General features: G+C 45.1%; 1 protein-coding gene and 1 long non-coding RNA gene across 2 annotated transcripts in view; one reads left to right on the top strand and one right to left on the bottom strand.

The window, feature by feature from the left end:
* The first annotated feature begins 985 nt into the window (after positions 1-985).
* Positions 986-21,772, top strand: LOC115071539. Its single transcript, XR_003850630.1, has 2 exons — positions 986-1,066; positions 19,797-21,772. It is a non-coding gene; the product is annotated as an uncharacterized LOC115071539 (long non-coding RNA).
* A 2,178-nt stretch (positions 21,773-23,950) lies between these two features.
* Kcnk17 (potassium two pore domain channel subfamily K member 17) overlaps positions 23,951-25,331 on the bottom strand; it is an 11,216-nt gene continuing 9,835 nt past the window's right edge. The window contains exon 5 of the mRNA XM_008840195.2: positions 23,951-24,527. Within this exon, the coding sequence (XP_008838417.1) occupies positions 24,217-24,527 (311 nt within the window). The 3' untranslated portion in view covers positions 23,951-24,216. The remainder of the gene's footprint in view (positions 24,528-25,331) is intronic.

Genomic DNA, 25,331 nt, shown 5'->3' with positions numbered 1-25,331 from the left:
TTGCCCTGGGCCTGCCTGGCTGTGGCCCACCTAGGAGTAGGCCAGATGGAACAAACAGAATGGTGTAACTGTCCTTCAAGCTTTCTTTGCCAAAAGGCCTCCAGGTTCCAGAAGTTCTGGGCCTGAAAGATTAGTGTTGAAATGTCAGAAGGATGGAGGGGGCAAGTGTCTACCAGGGCCCTCCCTTCCCTCTTCTCACTGTCCTCAACAGGACACACACAGGCGTAGGCATCTTATACCACCAGGGCCTCTGCTGTCTTGACATTTTCCCCTACCCAAGGCTTGAGTGGTTCTTGGGCCAAGGTGACTAAATTCTGTCCCCAAACACCCCCACCCCGACCCCCATGTGTTGGCTCCTGTTTGGGGCTCTGTTATCTCTACTGCTGCAGGAGATTGATGAGCTGGGTCATAGACTCAGAAGATCATTGAAGGGAGCAGCTTGCCCTTTCCCAAGGTCAGTTAAGGGGACACAACCCAAAGGCCATGTCTGGTGGGAAACACTGAGGATGGTGAAGGGCCCAGTGATCAGCAACAGTGAGGTGTCCTAATGCAAGGGCCTGAGAGGTGAGGGAAGATCCAGTTTCCAGCACACTGACCAGGCACCACCATGCTAATGTGTCCATCCAGATGGACACTGTGTCTTTAAGCCAGGTGTGCAGGTGTTGCCCAATGCAAGAAGGGGGATTAATGGATATACTCGTATCTTTTATCTGTAGGGGATAGCTTCCCAGATCCCAGTGGTGCCCACCATAGCCCATTCAATAACCAAGCCAGTGATTAGGTGACTATCAGACCAGTGTTAGTTTGGGAAAGACAGGATTCCTGTCCCAGGGATGTTCAGAGCAGGGATGTAGGGAACAGGTCTTTACCTTTATGCACTGGACAATTTGCTTGTGACACATGTAAGAGATGTGCCCAGCTTTGATGGAAACCTTTGCCAGGCCTCAGGCCAGGTTTGGGGAATATTTTACTGAGACAGAAGTTTGGTCAGCCAAGGGGGAATGAAGTCACGAGGTAGACGGGACTCAGTGCTAAGTCAGGCAGGGAAGCTGAAGCAGCAACGTTGGTGAGTGGGGATCAAACCTCTGAGGGTCCTGGGGAGGGTGGAGGTCAGCCAGGCCAACTTCAGGACAGCAAGGTCCTGGCCTGGAGGCCAGGGTGTTATTTTATTGAGAGTTTTTCCATCTGTGTTCATCTGAGTGACTGGTCTATCATTTTCAGTTTTTGCTGGCTCTTTGATTTGGTATTGGAAAAATACTGGCTTCATAGAAACAATTTGGGAATGTTCTGTAGATATCTACTAGGTTTATTTGATTTATGGTTGTCCTTTAACTCCAGGGATTCCCCATTTAGTTTTTGTCTGGTTGATCTGTCTATTGGTACCAGCAGGGTATTGAAGTTACCCACTATCACTGCGTTGAAGTTAGTGTGAGATTTTAGATCTAATAAAGTTTCTCTAATGAAATTGTGTGCTCCTGCATTTGTGGCATATACATTTAGGGCTGTGATATCTTATTGGTGGATTAGTCCTCTAATGAGCAGAGAGTGACCTTCCCTATCTCTTCTGACTAGTTTTAGTTTGAAATCTATTTTGTGGGATTCTAAAACAAGCTATACCTGCTTGTTTCTTAGTTGCATTTTCTTGGAATTTCTTTTTCCATTTTTTTACACTAAGGTAGTGTCAATCATTGTTGGTGAGGTATATTTTTTGGAGGCAGAAAATCATCAGATCCTGTTTTCTAATCCAATCAGTTAGTTTTTGTCTTTTTATTGGAGAGTTGAGACCAATAATATTGAAGGTTATTATCAACCAATGGTTATTGATTCCTACTATGTGGTGGTGTAGTGCTGTATTCTTCTGGGATAATTTAGTTATTCTTTGTGTGTCCTTGAGAGTAGTTAGTCTTTTCTTCTGACAGAATGATTCTCTGGGGAGCTAATTTTACAGACATAAATTCCTTAAATTTGTTTCTATCATGGAAAGTGTTTCTTTCTCCTTCAATTAAACTGATATTTTGCTGGGTATAGTATCTAGACTGGAATCTGTGATCTTTCATGACTGACTCTATGACATTGGTCCAAGCCTTTGGATTTACATAATCTCCACTGAAAAGTCAGCTGTTATTCTGATGGGCCTGCCTTTATGTGGCTTAATCTTTCTCTCTCAAACTTTTGATATCTTTTCTTTGTTCTGTATAGTTTTTTGACTTGTATCATGTGGGGAGTTTCTTTTCTGGTCCTACTTGGTGTTTTGTATGCCTCTTGTATCTTGATAGGTGTCTCTTTCACTAGGTTTGGGAAATTTTCTTCTATGACTTTTATTAAAAATATTTTCTGTGCCTTTGACCTGTGTTTTTTTTTTTTCTTTTTCTATGTCTATGATTCATAGGTTTGGTCTTTTCCACAGTGTCCCAGACAGAAGTCTTGCATATCCCATTCCTGGGATATTTTAGATTTGACATTTTATTTGATTTGAGTAATCAATTTCCCAAGTTTATCTTCATGATCTGATATTCTCTGTTCCATTTCCTCCACTTCCTTTTCATGTCTTTCTTCTAGGCTTTTGTTTGAGTTCCTGAGGTTTTGATTTCAAGTTTTATTTAAATTTGGTTTTTCTCCAGAGATTATATAACTTTGTTGAATTCTAATTTCATGTTTTGAGTTTAGTTATTTCATTCAACTGTTTGTGTTTTCATGGTCTCCATTCTGTTTGGTATTTGTGTCCTATTTGAGTTCCCTGAACATACTTTTTATTTTATTTATTATTTTTGTTTTATGTATATAAGTGTATTGCTTGCATGTAGGTAGTTGTACCCATGTCATGCAATGTCTGTGGAGGTTAGAAGATGTCAGATCCCTGGAACTGGAGTTATGGATGGTTGTTAGCTGTCATGTGGGTACTAGGATTTGAACCTGGGTCCTCTACAAGAGCTCTTAACCTCTGAGCCAGCTCTCCAGTGCTCTTAACCTCTGAGCCAGCTCTCCAGTGCTCTTAACCTCTGAGACAGCTCTCCAGCCCACCCCGCCCCCCGAAAATATTCATAATTGCTATTTTGAAATCATTACCTTGTGAATTCACTAGGTTGTCATCCTCAGGAAACACTGTAAAATGGTGTTGCTAATTTCTGTAAACATTATCTTGGTTATTCATGTTGCTTGTATATTTTGATGAGAGCTAGACATCTGGACTTGTATGGTGGTGTTTCTTGGTATGGGTAAGTGCTGAATATTTTTTTCCATCTTGTTTGTTGTTTCCACAATTTGACAGGTTATTATGGTATAGTTGAGTGGTGCTCGATGTTCACTTCTGTAGCTACTTTATGTTTATGTACAAATAGGGTGAGAAATAGTCTCAGTTCCATTAGAGATAGCTGAGATTCCAGGATTGACTCTACACAATCCTGAATCAGCAGGGTGGGCTGGAAGCCCATAGGTGAACAGGTTGGCTGACAGGCTAGACTTGGGGAGCTTGCAGGTCTGGGGTGCACAGAGCTGAGATGGCAGGGTGTGGGAGAACTCTCAGGAATGTGAACGCAGGGCTGCTGGTCTGGGGCAAGGATGGATCCCAGTGACTCAAGCTGGCCTGAGAGCTGCCATAGTAGATGGAAGTCTGAGGCTGGATTTGAACTTGCAAAACTTTTGCCTCAGCCTCCTAAGTATCTGGAATTACAGACCTGCACTACCATGCCTAACTTGGCAAGGGACTCTTCTATTTTATTTTATTATCACATTTATTTATTTAAGGGTGTTTGTGTGTGTGTGTGCACTTTGTACACATACTTAAGTGTGGAAATCAGAGGATAACTTGTAGAGTTGGTTCTCTCCTTATACCATGTGGTTTTGGGGATTGAACTCAGGTCCTCAGGATTGACACCAAGCTCTTTTACCTGCTGAGCCATCTTGAGGGCTTTAGGCTAGGAACTCTTATTCCATGCCAAGGGCCAGACCAATGCTCAGGGTCATGTATGGTGGCACATGCCTGTAATGCCAGCACTTGGGAAGTGGGGGCAGGAAAATAAGGAATTTAGGTTCATCCTTGGCTACATAGTGAGTTCAAGTCCAGCCAAATGAAATCGAAACAAGATATGGATAATGATACAGATTTGCTTTAAAGGGAAACATACAGCACTGCTGTATCTGATGTGTGTTTGGGCCTTGCTGAAGCTGTGTGCCCAGACAGCAGGTACTGGAGGGACAGGAGACCAAGATCTGGCTACAGGGTGCAGCTAGAGCAACCGTGTCAGGTCCTGGGGCCACATCTGCACACTTGGCCCGTACTTCTTGGTATTTGCCTGGAGACTTCCCCATGAGTCATACATGTCCAGACCTCTCATCCTGGCAAGCGTGTGATGGTGTCAGCCTGGGAGCCCCTCAGGGGCAGAGCTCAAATTTGCATTGTTTTTTTGATTGCTCAGGAGGCCAGGGAGCAGTCAGCAGATGGGGCCTACAGAGCACTGACTTCTCCCAACCTGGCTGGGGACATGTTCTTATTCTGAGGCTGATGCAAACAGATCCTCAGTCACAGTTCTTTGTAAGCTCTTAGTCTTCAATCCTGAGAGATCACATCTCTGTGCTTTTAAACTTGCCTGGGTAGAAGAACTGAACAGAGCAGAACCTGGACTCCCACTGTGATAGAATAAAGTATGAATGATGTCTGTGTGTACGTGCATTTCGGCACATCTCCTAATTAAGCACTTATTAGCTCCCCTCCCCTTGAATTCCAGCCATTTTTGTATCCTTTTGCAGTGTTTATGAATATCAATAAAAATGTGTACTGTCATCTGTAGGAGATAAACCAAAATAGTATACAAAGCTGAGATTTCCTTTGTTCCAGGACTTGTTTCAGAGATTATCTCTCAGGTACTGTGCCGGTACAATAAACTGCTCCCTATAAGCCTTGGGATCCAATTTCCCCTAAAGAGTGCCTACTACATTTTCAGGGGGCTCTGTCCAGAGATCAGAGGTGGTGAATCACATCTCCCTTGTCCCTGAACTAAATTTCCCTGGAGCATAGGGAGCATTAACTCAGGTGGGTGCCCACAACCTACTTGATCTGTAGGAAACTCAAAGACCCAGAGTGCTTGGGGTGTGGACTTGAGGAGCACAAGGAACCTTTTGAGCACAGAAATCACCTCAGGGAAAATACCCATCAGGATTGGTTAAAACCCAGGTTCAGTTTGGTACTTTGATTTGGTAATATAGCTTTTCTCACTCCAGAGAATGGAAGGAAGGCTTGATCACCCTTTAAAGTCCTGGAACAGTTTAAGTACTCTCACAGAAAAGAGAGAGAAATGCAGTTCCACAGTGACTTCTGGAAACTGGGCACTGGGTGGAGGACTGGAGACTCTCTCTCTCTCTCTCTACTCTCACAGAAAAGAGAGAGAAATGCAGTTCCACAGTGACTTCTGGAAACTGGGCACTGGGTGGAGGACTGGAGACTCTCTCTCTCTCTCTCTCTCTCTCTCTCTCTCTCTCTCTCTCTCTGTGTCGAGGTAGACGGTGGGAGAGTTCCAACTCTACCAAGGGATGAAGTGAATACTGAGGGATCCCAATCCACTGGTCCACGGAGAACCTCACATGGCTTAGGGCAGCTTTCTTCACAAAGATGCTGACAGTGCATTGTACAGTCTCACCAGTGCTAAGAGCTTCTGTATCTCTGAGATGAGAGTGGTCAGAGGTGAGCGATGCAAAGTTCACCCTTTTCCCTTCTTGTGTGTTCTTGTCTGCTAGGGGGAGGAAACAGGTGGCAGAGTGAAATGTACTCCTCTGGAAAGTATGGTGAAGAATTTTAAGAAAGGATATTCAGGAAATTATGTTAAACTGGTTCCTAGAAAACTGCAGACATTCTACAAACTAGACTGGCTATGACTGGGATAGGATGACTTTCTGAGGGATCAGTGGACAAAGAGATAGTTGAAAAAGTGCTCAGGATTCTTGTGGTAGACCCAGGGCACCTTGACCAATTTCTCCATTTAGTTTCTGGCAGGATATAGTCTATTCTTGACCAAATGGTCACAGGCTTGTCCAGAGGAAAGTTATACAATCATGCTGACTAGGATAGCAGCAACCTCACAATGTAAGCCAGAACCTGAGAAACTCATTTTGTCTGAGGGATCAGAAGAGGTTATGTGACATATTCCCACTATTCCTGACATTTTTTAAATACTGAGGAAAGGCAGCATATCATCCAGACAACTTCAAAGTGGCTGGTGAAACGTGCCCAGCTGCATAGACCATGCCTCTCCTTATGCCCAAGCCCAGTGCTCCAAAGAAGACCCAACTCGGACCCTAATGGTGAGATACGGTTGCAGAGACTTAACTCTTCCTGAGAAGCTCTTATATGGCATGGAAGGAGGGAAAAGAGCCATGAACATGGTAACAATCTCAGAGGCGCTCCAGGGACCTGAGGAGAGCCCAGGTCAATTTGAAAGGCAATGTGAGGCATTCTGCATTTATCCCCGCCCCCTGCCTTTGACTCAGAGGGAACCGAGAACCAATGGATGATAAACATGGCCTTTGTTGGTCAGGCCCAGGGAGACATTTTGTTTAAATTACAAAAGTTAGCAGGCTTTGCTAGCATGAATATCAGCCAATTATTGGAGGTGGCTATGAAGGGTTTTGTCAGTCTGGAATGAGAGGCCAGACAGGAGGCAGAGCAAAGGATGAATCTGTTGGATGCTGCACTTAAGGAGAATTCAGGGAATGCCCCAGTGGGGGCCTGGCAATGTCAAGGCCAAAACTCATGGAGAAACAAACAGGGACATTCAGAGACAAAATTAAGACAGAATCAATGTACTTACTGTCACCAGGTGGGCCATTGGAAAAATGAGTGTCCTCATCGATCCAAAAATGCTTACACTGTTCATCAAGGGTGGAGGGAGGAGAGGGCCAGGTGCTGCAAAGGGAGTAACAAACTGGACATGGTCAATGTAGGGTCCCAGAGCATGGAGTCATGGTCTTAGCCTTCATGGAGAACTTGGAGGAGGATTAGGATAGACCAGGTTCTATTTTGTTGGGCCTCTAGGAGCCTATGGTTCAAATAATAGTAGAGAACCTGATAATGGACTTTATGGTAGACACTAGGACTATATATTTACCAGTGACTCGGCTCTTGGGCCCTCTATCTCAAAGGCATCGTATTATCATGGAACCAATAAATAACAGAATCTGTTGTCCCTTTCTGTCATGAGGGTGATTCATGAATTCCTATATCACCCTGTCCTGTGCCTTTATTGGGACGGGATTTGCTGAGAGTGCAACAGACACAAAAAACTTTCAAATCCCAGGGTCAAGCCACCCTGACCCTAGGAAAATCGGAGACTAAAATTATGCTCTTATGGTCCTTCGAGATGAGAAGTGGCACCTCTTCAGCCTTATAGAAGAAACTGGGGTCAGAACTCCCCTTCAAGGTGCCTGGTATGTGGGCTGAGGACAGTTCCCTAGGGGTGGGCTGAAACACACCCCTTGTCATAGTGGGATTAAAGCCAGGCACTGAGACGTCCACCGGTGACAGTATTTCATCCCTCACAAACAGATTGGGATCAAGGGCACATGGAAAGCATGGAATCCTCTGGTCTTGCCAGTTACCTTGGAACATACTTCTCCTGCCAGTGCAAAAGCTGGGGGACCGATGATTATTAGCCAGTCCAGGAGTTGCAAGCAGTAAATCAGGCCTCCATCATTGTACTCCCTGTTCTTCTCAACCCTTATACACTCATGGGCCTCATCCCTGCTGGATCTACCTTCTTTACCTCTTAAAGATGCCTTCTTCTGTACCCACCCACTAGCCACTCCCTCATCTCCCCACCCGAGTCAGCCAATCTTTGCTCTCTAAAGGGAAAATCATGAAAACTGTGACAGGGGCCAATTGGCCTGGAATAGATTGCCCCAGGGCTTTAAAAACTCCCCACCATTTTTGACATTGTCCAGGTGACTGATTTGAAAACCTTCCCAGCCATCCAGCATGGTTGCACACTGCTCCGCTATTTGATGACCTCCTACTGGCTGGTGCCACAAAGGAGCACTGTGTGGAGGAGACCCAGTTACTCCTCACCCTCCTGTGGACAGCTGGTTACAGGTTTTGAGGTAAAAGAACAAAATTTTCCAAGAAAATGTTAGATGCCTCGGGTTTCATTTGTCTCAAGGTCAGCATCAACTTGGCTCAGAGAGGACGCAGTCTATGTGCTCTATCCCAACCCTCACCATCTGACATCAGTGCAATGCTGTGCTTGATGGGATATGTTCTAGTTTGTTTTTCCATTCCTGTAACAAAACACTCTGACCACTACCAACTTGGGGAGGAAAGGGTTTATTTGTCTTACATCTCCTGGGTCTCAGTTCATCAGAGAGCCCCAGGTAGGAACTCAGGGCAGGAACCTGGAGGCAGGAGCTGGAGCACAGGCCACGGAGGAACGCTGCTTCCTGGCTTGCTCCCCTGGCTTGTGTTCGGCCTGCTTTCTTATGTAACACAGGACCACTGGCCCAGGGGTGGTACCACCCACAGTGGTCTGGGCCTTCCCACATCACTCAAAAAAAAAAAATCAAGAAAATACTCCACAGACATGGCCACAGGCCAGCCCAATGGAGGTAATTCCCCAGTTGAGGCTCTCTCTGCCCAGGTGTGTCAAGTTGACAACTAAAGTTATCCAGCACCGGACATAAGGGATGACACTGGCTCACTAATTCTCGATGGTCAGATAACAAGGTGAAATACTATGTGAAAACCTGAGCATATTCACCTAGAAGAGGTGCAGACCCTGAGGCCATGGCCCCTGCCTTTGTCAGACAATTCCATCAAGAAACTTACATGGGGGGTGGTGTTGAGAGATGGCTCAGCGGTTAAGAGCACTGACTGCTCTTGCAGAGGACCTGGGTTCAGTTCCTAGCACCCACATGGTAGCTAACAACCACCTGTAATTCCAGTTCCAGAGGATTCAACACCTTCTTCTGATCTCTGCAGGCACTGCATGACACGGGTGCACTTACATACATGCAGGCAATACATTCATACACATAAAATAAAATAATAAATCATATATTTCAAAAAGAAACTCACAATGGCATAACAGCCCTGGAAACTGCCTTAAACCAATATTTTTATGTCCCCAGTTCTCCAGTGTGAAATGTGTGCCGGAAACAACTCACATCAGAAAACTAAAGCTTCCCCACCGCACAAGGTATTGGAGAAGCCCTGTTTGAGACACAGGGCCTGGACACAGGTTACAGACACCCATTTTCTATGTACTTTTCATGGATGGGTGGAGACATCCTCTAACCAAATAGGAAAATCTCATGAAGTGGTTAGGCTACTCCTGAATGAAATTATTCTTTGGTTGAAATTCTTATGACCATAGGATCAGATAACAGACTAGTATTTATGGCTAAATTGGTGCAGTTGATGGCTAAAGGGTTAAAAATTACTTGGAAGTTGCACAGGGCTTACCACCCATAAAGTTCCTGAAAATTGGAGCTCATGAACTGAACTCTCAAAGTGCAATTGAACAACTGTGTCAAGAGATACAGTTACACTGTGGCCAATCGTCATCAATTACTTTACTAAGAATTAGATTTATTCTGAATAGACAACAGCATTCTTCCTTATGTAATTCTTTATGGGTGGCCTCTACCCATAGTTAGGGGAACACTGAGAATCCTAAAGGAACTGGGTAACATCATTCTAAGGCAACAGATACAGGCCCTGGGCTCCTCCCTAGTCACCATGTATCGTTGTGTCAAAGAACAATCTCCTGTTACCCTGGTTACAGATGTCCATCCCATTAAGCTGAGGGATGTGGTATGGGTAAAGAAATGGAATCTACAGCCCTTAAAGCCCACATTCAATGTTGTTTTTCATTCCAAGTGTAGTTAAGGGAGCTGAGTTGATTCCCTGGATTCCTGTCACTGGGAGTTTGTTACTGATCACTCAGTACTGTGTAAGCTGACCAGACAGAGGAATCAAGTTGCAACATCATAGGCCACAGTGGGACCCAAGAAATACATCCCTGTTTCAGTCTCTCTGGATGCAGATTCATCTATGGATGGTGGAAGCCTGAGGAACTGACCGGCCTGTCGCTTGAAGGACGAAGGAACTCTTTTTGACTTTCTAATGTGCCTGTAGTGTGTCTTTACCCCTGGCCTTAGTCTGTTGCTGGATTCTTGCCTCAGCTGCCCCTGCTGATCAGACCTGCAGCCAGAGGTTTCTGATACCATGCCTTTACCTCTTCTGGGTAGAATGCATAAGTTTTGTTATCTGTTTCTCTTCATTTAGCCCTCTTTCGTAGTTCCAAAACTCCTCTCTTGTGATCTCTGTGTTCACACTTCTAGACTTGATTATAGTGTGCTTAAGACCTTATTTTACGTAACATATCCATTTCTCCTGCCCTGGCAAGGTCATGGGAACCTACCTATTCTATACGTCAGCATGTCAATCAACACGTCTGCTTTGACCCTCGATTTTCCCCCACTGAGGAATGGCTGGAATTGCAAAGTTTCCATAGTAATGGCACCCTGATTACCAGAACCCGATTCACCAACCCCCAACAACCCGTGTCTCTAATTTTTGACGCACGTACAGCTATTGCTAACAATTACCCCCTTGAATGTACCTGTGGAAGCTTATCATGGGAGCAGGAATATATGTTCATTGATAAGTATATGTGCCCAAGAAATAATCACAGGAAATCAGCGTGTTCTATTTTATGTGTATGAGTGTGTTGACTGCATGTTAGTGCATGCATGCAGTGCTCACAGTGGCCAGAAGAGGGCATAAAATCTTTTGAAATTGGAGTTGCAGATGGTTGTAAATGGACAGGTGGGTCCGTTGCAAAAGTAGCCATGCTCTTAACTCCTGAACTATCTCTCCTGCCCTGTAGCATACTCTTTAAATATCTTTTTATGTTTGTGAAGGAACTGATCTGGGAGAGCAATGGCCTCTGGAGGTCAGGGAACTAGAGCTCCCAGAGCCCTATGATAAAACAAGGTACCCTGTTCTGATCCCAGGGTTTGACTTCTTCAGACCTTAAGTACTGGGGAGCACTGCATTGCCTGATGAAGAGAATGATTTGACACTTACATAGGAAGCCTCACATATCTGGGCCAAAGATTTTTCTTTTTTCTTTTCTTTGGTCTTTTAAAAAATATTTTTATTATTTTTATGTGCATGTGTGTAATTGCCTGCATGTAGGTAAGTGCACCCTGTCGTGCAGTGCCTGCAGAGGATGGGAGAGACTGTCGGAGCCCCTGGAACTGGAGTTATGGACAGTTGTTAGCTGCCATGTGTCGTGCAATGCCCGCGGAGGTCAGAAGAAGCTGTCAGATCCCCTGAGACCAGAGTTATGAACAGTTGTTAGCTGCCATGTTGGTGCTGGGATTCTGCAAGAACAGCCAGTGTTCTTAACCGCTGAGCCATCTCTCCAGCCCCGATAAAGATTTGTTTTAAGGGGAAACACACAGTACTGCTGTATCTGATGTGTGCTTGGCCCTTGCACAAGCTCTGTGCCCCTAAGGCAGGCACTAGAGGGACAGCAGACCATGGTCTGGCTGCAGAGTGCATCTGGAACGTCTGGTCCCTGAGTCACATGTGCACACTTGGCCCACGTTTCTTCTCTTAGGGACTCCATCAGTCACTTATTCAGACCCCTCTTCCTTGCCAGAATGTGATAGTGTCAGCATGGAAGCCCACCCCAGAGGCAGAACCCAGATCTGCATCCTGGTCCTGATTGTTCTGGTGGCTGGGGAGAGGTGGTCAGAGGTGCTGGGGGCCTGCAGAGCACTGACTTTTCCCATCCTGGTCAGTGGACCTGACGGGGGAGGCACGCTCATGTCCTGGGGCGAAGCAAACAACTTCTCAATCACTGTTTTTGGTAAGCTCTTAGTCATCAATCATTGGGAGAACATATTTCTGTGTTCCAGAGCGAAACTGAAGCTCTTGAAGTTGCCTAGGCATCAGAGCTGGGCAGAGCAGAGCCACAGGACTTCCACTGTGATAGAATATGGTATGAATGATGTCTTTGTGTACATGCATTTCTATTTCCCCTTCATTATCTCCTCCTCCCCTCACATTCCAACCATTTTTTATGTTCTCTTGCATCTCACTGGGGCTCTGTCTAGAGACTGGGCATGAGAATGGCACCTCCTTTGTCCTCAGTCTCCGATTTCTCTGGCACATAGAGAGCAGTAACTCACATGGGCACCTGTGGACTACTGATCCACGGGAGACTCACAATTCCAGAGTGCTAGGGGCATAGACTTCAAGGGCACAGCAGACTCACTGAGCATAGGACTAGCTCAGGGAGAAGTCATCAGGACTGGTAAGAACCCAGGTTCAGTTTGGTACTTCAATTTCATAATTTGGTTTTACCCACTCCAAGGAGAGGAAGGAAGCCCTGGTTAACAAAGTCCTGGAACTTCCTAAGTACGTTCGTGAGGAAGAGATAGATATGCAGTTCCACAGTGACTTCTGTAGCTTGGCCACTGGGTAGCAGTCTGGAGATGTTGTGTGTGTGTGTGTGTGTGTGTGTGTGTGTGTGTGTGTGTGTGTGTAAATGAGAACAATGGGAGATTTCCATTTCTACCAAGGGATGAAGTGAATGTTAAGCCCCAACGCACAGGTTCATGGCCAATCTCATAAGGCTTTGGGAAGTTCTCTTCAGCTGGGCGTTGTGCAGTGTATCTAATGTTAACAGGTACCTGAAATGTCTCTGAGAGGAGAATGACTGCAGATGGTTCCCAATTTAGCATTCTGTGAAATAGACTGGCTGTCCCTTGGGATCAGATGGCCCTCTGATGGATCTGGGGACAAGGAGATTATTGATAAAGGTCTCAACAGGGACCCAGGGCACTGCCTTATTAGTTGCTGTGGCAGGATGTAGTCCATCCTTGCCCACAATGGTTGCAGACATGTAGACCTCAAAATGTAAGCTGGACTATGAGGAGCCCATTTTGTCTGAGGAGCAGGAAAAGGCCCCCATCTTATGTTCCCTTGTAACCCCCCATTTCCACCCATTTTACACATCAGCTAGAGCTTCAGGCCCACCAGAGTTGGTATTATCTTCTATCCCCGCTATATCCCAGGCTTTGCCAGTGGATGCTTACTCCTCCCCTGGAGTTTCTTCCCTCTGAAGGCCTCCTGAAACTCCCTCACTAGAAGCCACTCCTGAGGCTCCCTGTACACCAGTGGAGAAAAGCATGGTGATTTCATCTAGAGTTCCTCCTACTAGAGGACCTTCAAAAGTGCCTTACAATTTCCACCAAGGAAAGCCTAAGGGCCCCTACTATGACCAGGGAAGGACATGTGTAGCCAGTCCAGATCACCTATGTCTATCAGCCCTTCTCCACCATTGACCTCTTAAATTGGAAAAATTATAGACCTTCTTTCACAGAGAAACTTAGGCAATGATTGAATTAAAGCAATTCATCATGCAAATCCTTAAGCCCATGTGGGCTGATTGTCATAAGCTTCTTCTGATATTATTTAGTGCTGACAAAAGACAGCTTTAAAGTGGCTGGGTAAACATGCCTCAGCTGACATTGACAATGCCTTGACTTCCCCCAAGCCCAGTTCACTGATGAGGACCTTCACTGGGACCCTAATTATGAGATAGGGCTTCTGAGACTTAAGTTTTACAGAGAAGTCCTTATAAATGGCTTGGAAAAAAAATCTCAATGATGATCTAAGGACCTGAGGAAAACCCAGGTAAATTTTAAAAACTATTTTATTATTTTTATTTTATGCATATGCATGTATTGCCTGCATGTAGGTAAGTGCACCCGTGTCATGCAGTACCCTTGGAGGATGGGAGAGGCTGTCGGATCCCCTGGACGTGTAGTTATGGATAGTTGTTAGCTGTCATGTGGGTGCTGGGATACAAACCCGGGTCTTCTGCAAGAACAGTCAGTTTCTTAACTGCTGAGCCATCTCTCCACCCCATACCCAGATAAATTTTATGAGAGGCAGTGCAAGGCATTATGCCTTTACATCCCACTTTGACCCATAGACTGCTGAGAACGAGCAGATGGTAAACATGGCCTTTATTGGTCAAGCCCAAGGAGACATTTGGTATAAAGTCAGAGGGCTTTGTTGGCATGAATGTCAGCTAATTTTTAGAGGTAGCCAGCCATGTCAAGGTTAAAACCAGCAGGGGAATAGACATGGAATCAGGCAGGAGGAAGCATCCTGTTCAGAGGTCAAGGTGGTGTGGGATCATTGGGCTTGCTTTTGCCAGGAGGCATAGAAAAAGGAACGCCTTTAGCAACCTGAGAATGCTCACGTCATCCACCAAGGATGAGGGAGAGGGGCTGGGCTGAGTGATCCAAAGATGGTACCAACCTGGACAGATGCAATGTAGGATTCTAGAGCATGAGTTCATGGGCTTAGCCACCATGGAGAACAATAAGGAACATTACAAAAGATCAGGCCACACTTTGTTGGACCACCAGGAGCCTATAGTGCTAATGACAAGATGGGGCCAGTACATGGAATTTATGGTAGACACTGGGGCCATCTATTTGGTGGTGACTTGGCCTGTGTGTCTCCTATCTCAAAGATATACTATTATTGTGGGGGCCACAGGTAACAGAGCCAATTGCTCCTTTTTACTGTTCAGATAGTGCAACCTAGGACACCACAAAGTGATTCACAAATCCCCACATCACCCTTAGTGCCTGTGCCTTTATTGGGATGATATTTTCTGGGAAAGCTATGTGCCCAAATAACGTTCAATTCACGCAGGGTCAAGCCATCCCAACCTAGAGAAATCTGAGGAAACACTCATGTCTCTTTTTGTCCTTCAAGACAAGGGACCTCTTCTGGGAGAAACCACATCTGGGAAAGAACTTCACTTCAAGGTGTCTGAGGTGTGCACTGAAGAATGGCTGTATGCTATTCCAATATGTAGATTGTACAAATGGCTATTACAAAATGGAAAGAATTTGAACTAATGACTTTTACTTTACCTTGCAACCAAACAGCTACTGTTTATAATGCAAACAATTTTAAAAAGAAGCAAATGTTTTTTTGAACTATGTAAATTTGAACTCAACTGGGAGGCTGGCTCTGGAGATGAGATTGAGTCCTCCTATTTCAGACACATCTTGTTTATCTCAATAGGTCTTCCGAATGTTCATGAGACATTCTGAACCCCTGACACAGAGACCAAGGAGAAGGTAAAATAAGAAACCAAACCAAACCAAACCAAAACAAAACAAAACAAAAACCCAGCTCTGTAATAAAACATTATGCCCCTGAGAACAGCTAGGAAATATAATATTACCAACAGAACTTATTATTACTTGTGGTATAAAGATTTTATGATAAAAATAAGCTTAAGGGATCTCTATTTTTGCCCATAATTATCTGCTTATGTGGGAACTTCAGATTACAGGAGAACGGGAACAACATTTAAGCTTATTGCTTCCTAAAACTTATAAAAGGCAAGCCAGATCCTGTTTAGCCCTAAGATAATAGAGAAATTTACTATCACTTTAGATGTACTAAAATTTAAAATCCCCCCAAATTATGGGAGCCACCCTTAAGTTTGCTATGCCCGTGGATGATAAGAGGTGGCCTAGCTCCCTGCTTAGAACTAAGATAATAGGGAATTTTCTTATCATTTTAGATGTAATAAGAAAATATAAAAATCCCTACAAACTTAAAATGTTTTAGTTTAATCTTAAGTAATTTGAACTGGACTATTACAAAGTTGTTTGGTTTTTTTTGTTTTTTTTTTTGTTTTTTGAGACAGGGTCTCCCTGCAGCCCCAGTTGGCCTGGAACTCACTATGTAGACCAGGCTGGCCTTGAACTCACAGTAATCCACCTGCCTCTGCCTCCCAAGTGCTGGGATTAAAGGCATGTGCCTCCACGTCTGACTTGAACTATTGAAAAGTTTTATTTGCCTAAATGTTGTTGACTCAGATGATAATGGTCAAATTCTTATTATAGTTTATTTCAATTGGCTTATTGTTCACCCATACCCATGGGAACCTCTTAAAAATGCTTTGGTTTAATCTTAGGTAATTCAAATTGGACTATGAAAATGTTTTGTTTGCCTAACTGTTATTGATTTAGATTATACTCATTAAATTCTTATTATGGTTTGTTTTCAGTTACCTCAGGAAATTCCACCTTTAACTTAATTGTTATGACTGTTTTATTGTTAACCTTTTGTGAAATCATACATCAAAAACTTATGAGGATAGGCATTGTTTAGTATCCATTTGAAAAAGTGCTCACAGCAGACAATAAATTAATTTATTAATGCTATTTATGTCTTATGGTATTAAGATAGTCAGAGAGTAAGAGAAAATATGAGAAGGGTATAAGAATACTGATCCCTACTGCTTCTCCAGCAGTGCACCCTACCCAGCCCACTGCCAAGAACCGGCCTCAAGGACATGCTTCTTTGATTTAATAAGCCAGGGAACTGTGAGAATGACATTTTAAGGACTGCCTTCTTTTAGAAATATGGGCATGCATCTTCATTTATAAAACAAAGAAAGGGGATGAGTAGGAGTGATTTTACAAAATGTACAGAACCTGGACTAATGATTTTTACTTAACCTTGCAACCAAAAAGCTACTGTTTATAATGCAAATAAGTTCACTGAACCATGTGCTCCTGTGACCTAGGTACCTCACCTTGATCCCTTGAACCCCCCACTTTGTTCTCTGATCTCTAGATAGTGAATGAATGCGCATGTGGTTGAATTAGCAAAGCAAAGCACTGACACATTATATTCATGTTCAGATTCTCATTGGAAACACTGAAAATAGAGAAGAGTGCTTCACATTGTATATATGAGATGCTTTAGGTTTAGATATGAAAGTGTAGGACTCTGATAAGGGTAGATTCAAAATTGGAGTTCTCCAACTGAGGCTGCAGAAATGATTTTGAACAAATGAGTGAGGTCGGGCTTGGGAGCACAGTTTCAGGAGATAATTGGAGGAATAAGGGCCCTCCAAGTTTGGATCCACTCTTTTTTTTTTTTTAATTTTGTTACTTTTATTTTATATGTATGAGTATATTGCCTGCATGTATGTGAGTGCACCCATGTCATGCATTGCTGCGGAGTTTAGAAGAGGGCTTCGGATTCCCCTGGAACTGAGCCATTTCTCCAGCCCCTGGATCCACTCTTAAAACTAAAGTTGAGTCAGGCTGTTTATTCAGTTACAACTGTAATGTTGGCAGAATAACACTACAGCTGATGACCTCCTATTGACTGGAGCAACAAAAGATTGCATGGAGCAGATGCAGTTACCCCTCACCCTATGGAAAGTCTGCAACCATGTTTCAAGTGAAAAGGTTCAAATTTGCCAAGAAAAAGTTAGATACCTCTGGTTTCATTTGTCTCAATGGAAGCATAAGCTCAGCCCAGGGAAGTAGTGGGTCAAGTGCTATCCCAAACTCCAACACCTGATGTTAGGTTAAGGAACTCCTTGGGGTAGCTAATATTGACACCCAAATTTTCTGTCATGGCCAAACCTCTTTATGAGGCTACCAAGAGGAAAGAGAAGGAACCATTATTATGGGAAAGGACCCAATCCAAAGCCTTTGAAAGATTAAACAGGCCCACCCTTAATAATGTGCCAAGATTGGGGATCCCAGGCATAACAAAGGTTTTTTTTTTTACTTATATGTACATGAGCATGCTGGCTTTGCAATGGGAGTTCTAAACCAGATGTTGGAGTCATGCCCTGGACCAGTAGCTTATCTCTCAAAGAACTGAACTCTGTTGCCTAGGAGAAGACATCTTGTTTATAAGCACTCACAGCCACAGAGTGTCAGAGGCCAGTAAACTAAATGTGGGGCAGGAGCTTACAGACCGAGTGCCTGACTCAGTGCTAAGCTTGATGGAATATAAGGGAAAACACTGCCTAACTAATGCTAGACTAGTCAGACACAAGGGGATGTTATGTGGTAACTTGTCCATTTGCCTAGAGGTAATGTGAACCCTGAACCCAGTGACCATGACGCCTGTGGGGCTGAGTCAGTGGGGGGTGATGACTGCATCAAAATCATGGATGAAGTGTTTTACAGTCAGCCTGACTTGACAGCCTTTTAAGGGTTCTGATACTGAGAATTTCACATGGGTGCAGCTTTGTAAGGGAAGGAGAACACCTGTCTGGGTATTCCTTAATAATTTTATACTGTGTCATTGACACAGAGGCTTTTTCAAAAGGAACCTCAGCACAAAAGGAAAAACTCATCACATGAATCGGAGCCCTGGTAGCAGGCATTTGGATTAACACAAACACAAACTCAGAATATGTCCTCACTACCCTCCGTGCACGTAGGGCTTTGTACAATGAGGAAGGACTAATTAACCTGGGGAGGAAGTACATACATATGGTCGTAGGAATCCTCAAGCTTCTAGAGGCTGTGTGGGCCCCCCAAGGGTAGCCCTTATTCACTATCGAGGACATCAAAATGAGAAGTGCAGCAGTGTCTCACAGCAACTGAAAGGCAGATCTAGAGGCTTGGAGTCTCTAGTGGGCTGACAGAATCAGTGACTTAAGCTGTGGTGTGTTCCCTAGCTCTTTAGCTGAATGGAACCCTAACTACTCCCAGTATGAGGCTGCCTGGTTTAAGACTGAGAATGGAAATTTTCATTCACAAGGATGGTGGTGCTTTGAGGATAGTCTAACCTGAGACCGTTGTCCCTGCCTTTGTCACACAATGCCATGAAGAAACTCACAGTGACCTAATAGCCCTGGAAAATGCTTTAAAGCAGTATTTTATGCCCTTAGGTATCCAGTGTGGCTCGATCTATGTATCAACAATGTGAAACGTGGGAGTAATCCATGTCAGAGAACTAAACCTTCCTCAGGAGTACATAAGCGTGGGAGGAGCCCTGTTTGAAAATTTGGTCATTGAGGGCTAGAGACAAGACTCAGTAGTTAAGAGCACTGGCTGCTCTTACAGAGGACCCAGGTTTGATTCTCAGCACCCACATGGCAGCTAACAACAGTCTGTAACTCTGGTTCCATAGGATCCAATGGCCTCTTCTGACCTCCATGGATATTGCATGACATGGGTGCCTTTACACACATACAGGCAATACCTCACACACAGAAAATAAAATTAAAAAAATAAAATATTTTAAGAAAACGAAACTTTAGTCATTGGCTTTACTGAACTCCCATGGACCCAGAGCTAAAAATACCTGTTGGTTTTTCTGTGTACCTTCTCGGGCTGGGTTGAGACTTTCTCTAAGCAGAAGGAAAAAGCACATGAAGTAGCTAGTCTCCTCCTAAAAGCAATTGCTTCTTGGTTTTGAATTCCATAGGATGGGATAACAGGCTGGCATTTGTGGCCAAGGTGGTACAATTGGTAGCTAAGGGGTTAAAAATTTCTTGGGTGTGTCACATGACTTATTGCTCTTGGAGTTCAGGAAAAATGGAGCACACGGACCAAACATTAAAACAGCAACGGAGCGAACTGTCAGGAGACTCAGTTACACTCAGACCAGGTGTTGCCGACCGCTTTACTAAGAAGTGGTCCGATTCTACGTAGACAAACAGAGTTTCCCCTTATGCACTTCGTTATGGGTGGCATCCAGCCATAGTTATGGACTTACTGGGACTGGATAATATCATTCTCAGGCAACAGATGCAGACCCTGGCCTCCATCCTGGGCAGTATACATCGGCATATAAGGGAATGTATAACTCTATGATTCTGACTACCTATGTCAGTCCCTTTAAGCCAATGGATGTGGTATGGGTAAAGGATGGAGTCCATGGCCCTTGCAGCCTGTATGGAGAGGTCTATTCACTGGTGTTTTATCCCCTCCTCCTGCAGTTCAAGCAGCTGAGGTGATTCCCTGGATCCACCATAGCTGGGCGAAGCCAGATTCCTGCAATTGGGAGCGTGTTCCTGACTCCTCACTGTGTGCACTGACCATTTGGAGGAATCAAGCTATAACCCCCAGAGGACCTAACGAAGCCGCAGGACCTGCTGGGATCAGAGGACTGCCTTGGTCACTCTGGAAGCTGACCAGTCAACACAAGCTGGAGGCCTGAGGAGTTAACAAGCTGGTCATCTGTAGGACAAATGGACTGCTGTTGACTTTTCCAACGTGCCTGTAGTACACTGTTACCGCTTGCCTCTGTTTCTGCACTCTTAGCCTAGCATTTGCTGTGGGTTTGGCCTCAGCTGCCCCTGCTGATTAGACTTGCAGCCATTTCTGATAACACGTCTTTACCCCTTCTGGGCAGAATGTATAACCTTTGTTATCTGTTTGTCTTCATCTGGTTCTCTTTCGTAGTTCCAAAGCTCCTCCCTTGTGATCTCTGTGTTAGCAGCACTCAACTTGACCATGGTGTACTTAAGACCTTAGGTTACCACATCCATTTCTCCTGCCCAGGGAAGGTCATTGGAACCTGTGAGCACAACAAAACTACCTATTCTGTATGTCAACATGGCAATCGACACATCTGTTTTGAGCCTCGGTTTTCCCCCACCAAGGAATGGCTGGAGGTACGAAGTTACCGTAGTGAAGGCAGCCTTATTACCAAAACTCTACTCACTAACCCCCAACGACTCGTGTCCCTAATCTTTGATGCATGTGCAGCTATTGCCAAAAATCCACCACATCGTGTTACTTGCGGAAGCTTATCATGGGAGCAGGAATATATGTCTGCAGGTAAATATATGTGCTTAAAATATAATCCTGGAAACTCAGTATGTGCTTCCGAAGCATACTATTTCTGCCCCTTTTGGACTTGTGTCTACTGGGCCACTTGGCAGAATCAAGACAGAACAGCACTCCTCCAAAGGGTTATGGCTGCCTCAGACTGCCAAAAAGGAACCTGCAACCCTGTTAATTTTACTATTTTTACACCCAGCGATTATATATGGCAAAAGGGACTGGAGATGAGTTTGCTTATTTCTGGACGTGGTCCTGACCCTGGTACTCTACTGTACATCAAAAGGGTCACTGTTAACCTTAATGCCTCATCACGCCAGGCTTTCCATTCCTTTTATGAGGAGGTAGACAGTGAGGTCCTAGTTTCTGCTATCGCTAAATGTCTGTTTTGAGATCTGACTGAGAATATATTTTAAAAAAATGTCTACTTTAATTTTTTTTTAACTCATTGATTTTTAACTGTGCATGATGTTTTGTCTACAACTATGTAAGTGCACCTGTTTCATGCAAAGCACAGGAAAGTCAGAAGAAGGCATCAGATTTCCTGGAATTGGACTTATGGACAGTTGTTAGTCACCTGGGTGCTGGGAACAAAGTCCGGGTTCTCTGTGAGTACAACCAAGGTTTTTAATTCTTGTCCCTTCTCTCCAACTCCTAGAGAACATTCTTTAAAGAGTTCTTCTTGTGCATGTCAGGGAACTAATCTGGGTGATCTGTGGCCCTCGGATGCCAGAGAACTAGACATCTTGTAATCCTATGATGAAACAAAGTATCCTTGTCCTGATGTCAGGGTTTGCCTTCTTTAAGACCTTAACTATTGAGAAGAACTACACTGCCTGATGAGGATGAAGATGTCACAGTTCTGCAGGAACCTAACATGTCTGGGCTAAAACATTTTATAATGCACATTTCCTGTTCAAGCCCTCACTGTCTTCCCCACCCCTCGCCAGCCAGCTAGCTATCTTCGTATCCTCTTAAAATGTTTCTCAGTCAAACGCTATGCTGTTATCTACAGGTGATAAAGCAAAAAGTAGAAAAGGCTGAACTTTTCTTTGTTTGAGGCCCTGGTTTAGAGAATTAACTCTCGTGGACTGTACTGGTACCAATAAACTGGTTCCTGAAAGCTTGAGATGCTGTTTTCCATCCAGAGTGCCTATGGCACCACCCAGACAGGTGGGTTACAAATCTGGTCTCTGGGAGGCCTGTTTCCCTGGTGTCCATCCTCTCTTCAAGCAGTCCATGGTCACTTCTGAGTTTGTCCTAATGGAAGAGTACTAGTCCCCCACAAAACCAAGTTAGCTCTAAGTCACTGTCCTGTAACTTCCTGCTTCCCCCGATTCCCTCAATTTGCCCTTTCTGCCGGGGACTTTTCATTTTTGGTTTTTGAGACATAGTTACATGTAGCCCAGGATGGCCTCAAACTCATTATATCATTGGGGTTAACCTGGAACTCCTGATCCTCTGACCTCCACTTTCCTAGTTCTGGGATTTGAGGCATGGACAACCAGCCTGCTGATATCTGGCTAGATTTGGAAGACAGGGCTCCAGAGACTCTTCTCCTTGGTGGACAATGCTAGTTGGCAGGTGACCAATTGGCAGCCTTCCCTTGGACCCCCTTGCCAGGTTGTGTCCTGCTGGAAGCAAGAACTTCTGAGCAAGAGGGTCAGGGTGTGCATGAGAAGGCCTTGGTGGGAAGTGTTGGTCCAGTGGGGCCAGAGAGGAGTACAAAGACCAGAGCCCAGAGATGGGGACCATGGTACACTGGCTTGCCCCTCTTGTCTTCTGAGTGCTCAATTGGCAGATTCTGTTTGTGGAAAGTATACCTGTCCCTCACCCTAGCTTTCTCGGATATGCCCCCCAGGGACCTCTGGAAGTAGGTATTAAGTGTGGCCTTTACTCTGGTGTTGCCCTGGGCCTTCCTGGCATTGGCCCATCTAGAGGTAGACCAGATGGTCAAACAGTATGGTGTAACGGCCCTTCAGGCTTTCTTGGTCAAAAGACTTTTCTTGACCCAGTTCCTGGAGGCCCTGGGAGCAAGGCTTTAGTACACAAAGTGCAGTGATCTCTATCAGAAGAAGGGAGAGGACAGAATCATAGGAGTCCACTGGGGTCAAGAATCCCACTGCCCCAGGGGACCCCAGGGCACTGATTTGGGTCTGGGTGTGCAGGGGTATATTATGGACACAGTTATGTAACCATGTACTGTTGCTATACCAGCAGGAAAGAAGAGACAGGAGTGCTAAAGGCCAGGGATGTGGGGGCAGGTGGGAGAGGAGAGTCTGCAAACAGAGGCTGGCTGTGTCACCCAACCTTCCAAGGCAGAGGACCGGGGGGAGGCAGGAACAGCTCATTGGTCTGCTTCTGCTTTTCTGTGGCTTGAGGGAGCCCGAAGAGCAAGGAAGGATTCAGTCAGTAGCTGTCTGGGGTCTTGCTTCACATGACAACTGGATGAGCCCTAGGACTCACCATCAAGTACGGGAACTCACCAGCAAACCCTTGTGAGTTGCTTTGGAGTGTCTGAGGGTGGACGGTAGGGAGTCTCCCTCCCTTCTGTCTGTTCCTCTGCTAGTTCTGGGAAAGCTCACCTGGGAGGGCCTGGTTTCTCTCTGTATAGGCTCCAGCCTTAGTTGCTGTTTTTATTTTCAGATGTGTGTGTGTGTGCGTGTGTGTGTGTGTGTGTGTGTGTATGTGTGTGTGTGTGTGTGTGTTTAGAATTTGGTTTCATTATGTGAGAAACACCCAAATAATTGTTTTTAAATTTTTTAAATTTAGGGCTGGAGAGATGGCTCAGTGGTTAAGAGCACTGGCTGCTCTTGCAGAGGACCTGGGTTTGATTCCCAGCACCCACATAGTGGCTAACGACAGTCTGTCAGTCAAGTTCCAGAGGATCTAATGCCCTCTTCTGACTTCCTCGAGAATTGCACGACACAGGTGCACTTACATACATGAGTGCAGGCTATACACTCATACATATAAAATAATAATAAATGAAGTATTTTTAAAAATTAAAAAAATTATTTCATATGTATGAGCATTTTCCCTGCATGTATGTAAGTGCATTCCTGCCATGCAATGCCTGTGGAGGCCCTGTGGAAGCCAGAAGAGGGCACTGGATCCCCTGGAACCAGAGTTTTAGACAGTTGGTAGTTGCAAGGTGAGTGCTGGGAACCAAACCCAGGTCCTCTGCAAGAGCAGCCAGTGCTCTTAACCACTAGGCCATCTCTCCATTTCCACAAATAATAGCTTTAAACATGACATTTATTTCTCTCACATAAATGAAGTTGAGTGGTAGTCAGTCCAGGTTTGTTACAAGGGCTCTGTGAAGATCAGAAGATATGCCTTCTTCTGTTAGTATGCCACCAATCTCAATCATGGTCGCTACCTCATGGGGCAATATGGTAGTTGGAATTCCAGTCACCATGTCAGCATTGCGGAAGGCTAGAAGAAGTGGGGAAAGAGGGGCATGCTTCATCCCCCAAATCCCATGAGAAACTATAGCAAATAGTCACGTGCCATGCTTAAATTCAGAAACCTCATTATTGAAGTAGAAGATCTGGCAATCCTGGGACGTAGTTAGCTGTCCTTGTCACACTGTGGGACCTGAGCAGAGGGTTCCAGATGCTGTGTGATTCCCTCAGACTCCTCAGAGCAGCAGCTGGGTGGTGGGGATTGGACCTTGTGTTCCCCTCCTGAGGCCTGCCTCCAGCTGCGGGCCTTGAAGTGCCCCTTGGCACAGTTCTGGGAACAGGTGTCCATATCACCCGGTGTCTCCAGCAAAGGCAGGATCGCTTTGATAATCAGGGCCAACCAGGACATCCCAAAGAGGATCCACAGGGACACGATGTTCTTGTACCACATAGGGTAATACCGAGAAGGGTCCATTCCTGGAGAGAATTTGAGGTCAGAGGAGCGATGTGTGGGGTAAGACCAAAGTCCAGAGCCCTGAGGGGTCAATGTGGTGGGGTTGGAATTCAGGAAACCCACATACTTGACATTCCCAGTCTGTGGCTGCCAATCGGGGACTCCAGACTCTAGGAAGCCCCTGGGATTAGCACTTTGAAAAATCTCCCCCAGAAAGTTCTCGAAGTGTTATCCTCAGATCAGCTCCATGACCACCATATGACCGCTCCTTCTAGAGGCAGGTGACAGAGCCCACCCTGCCTGGTGACTTGGAACCTCTGGGGTGACTCACAGGCTGTTATTTAACTGGCCTCCAGGGAAGGTGACACTTGTCCATTGCCAGCCTTTCTCTCTGTTCAGCATTTATTTCATTTTATAGTTTTTGAGACAGGATCTCATTATGTAGACCAGGCTAGCCCAGAACTCAAAGATCCACCTGTCTCTACCCCCTCCTCCCCCAATGCTAGGATTAAAGGCGAGCTGTCGTTTGTGTGTTTGCTATTTTTAGAGAGGCTCTCACTTAGCCAGATCTATTCTTGAACTCTCTATGTAGCTGAGGATGACCTTGAACTTCTGATTTTCCTGCCTTCACCTCCTGAGTGCTGGGATCACAGGTGTGTGCCACAGTGCTCAGTTATGTGGTGGTGGGGATCAAACCCAAGGCCTTAAACATGCTGGGCTCTACCCACTGTGGGTATGAATGTTCAGTTTTGAAAGGGGCCAGCTATGGGATTCTGGGGCTTTAGGAAGAATGGAACTCTGCTGGATTAAGGGTCCCATTTCGGTCC

This window comes from Nannospalax galili, unplaced genomic scaffold, assembly GCF_000622305.1.
Source record: "Nannospalax galili isolate Female #2095 unplaced genomic scaffold, S.galili_v1.0 scaffold538, whole genome shotgun sequence".
NCBI classification, from domain to species: Eukaryota; Metazoa; Chordata; class Mammalia; order Rodentia; family Spalacidae; genus Nannospalax; species Nannospalax galili.
This window is presented reverse-complemented; position numbering and strand designations above follow the sequence as displayed.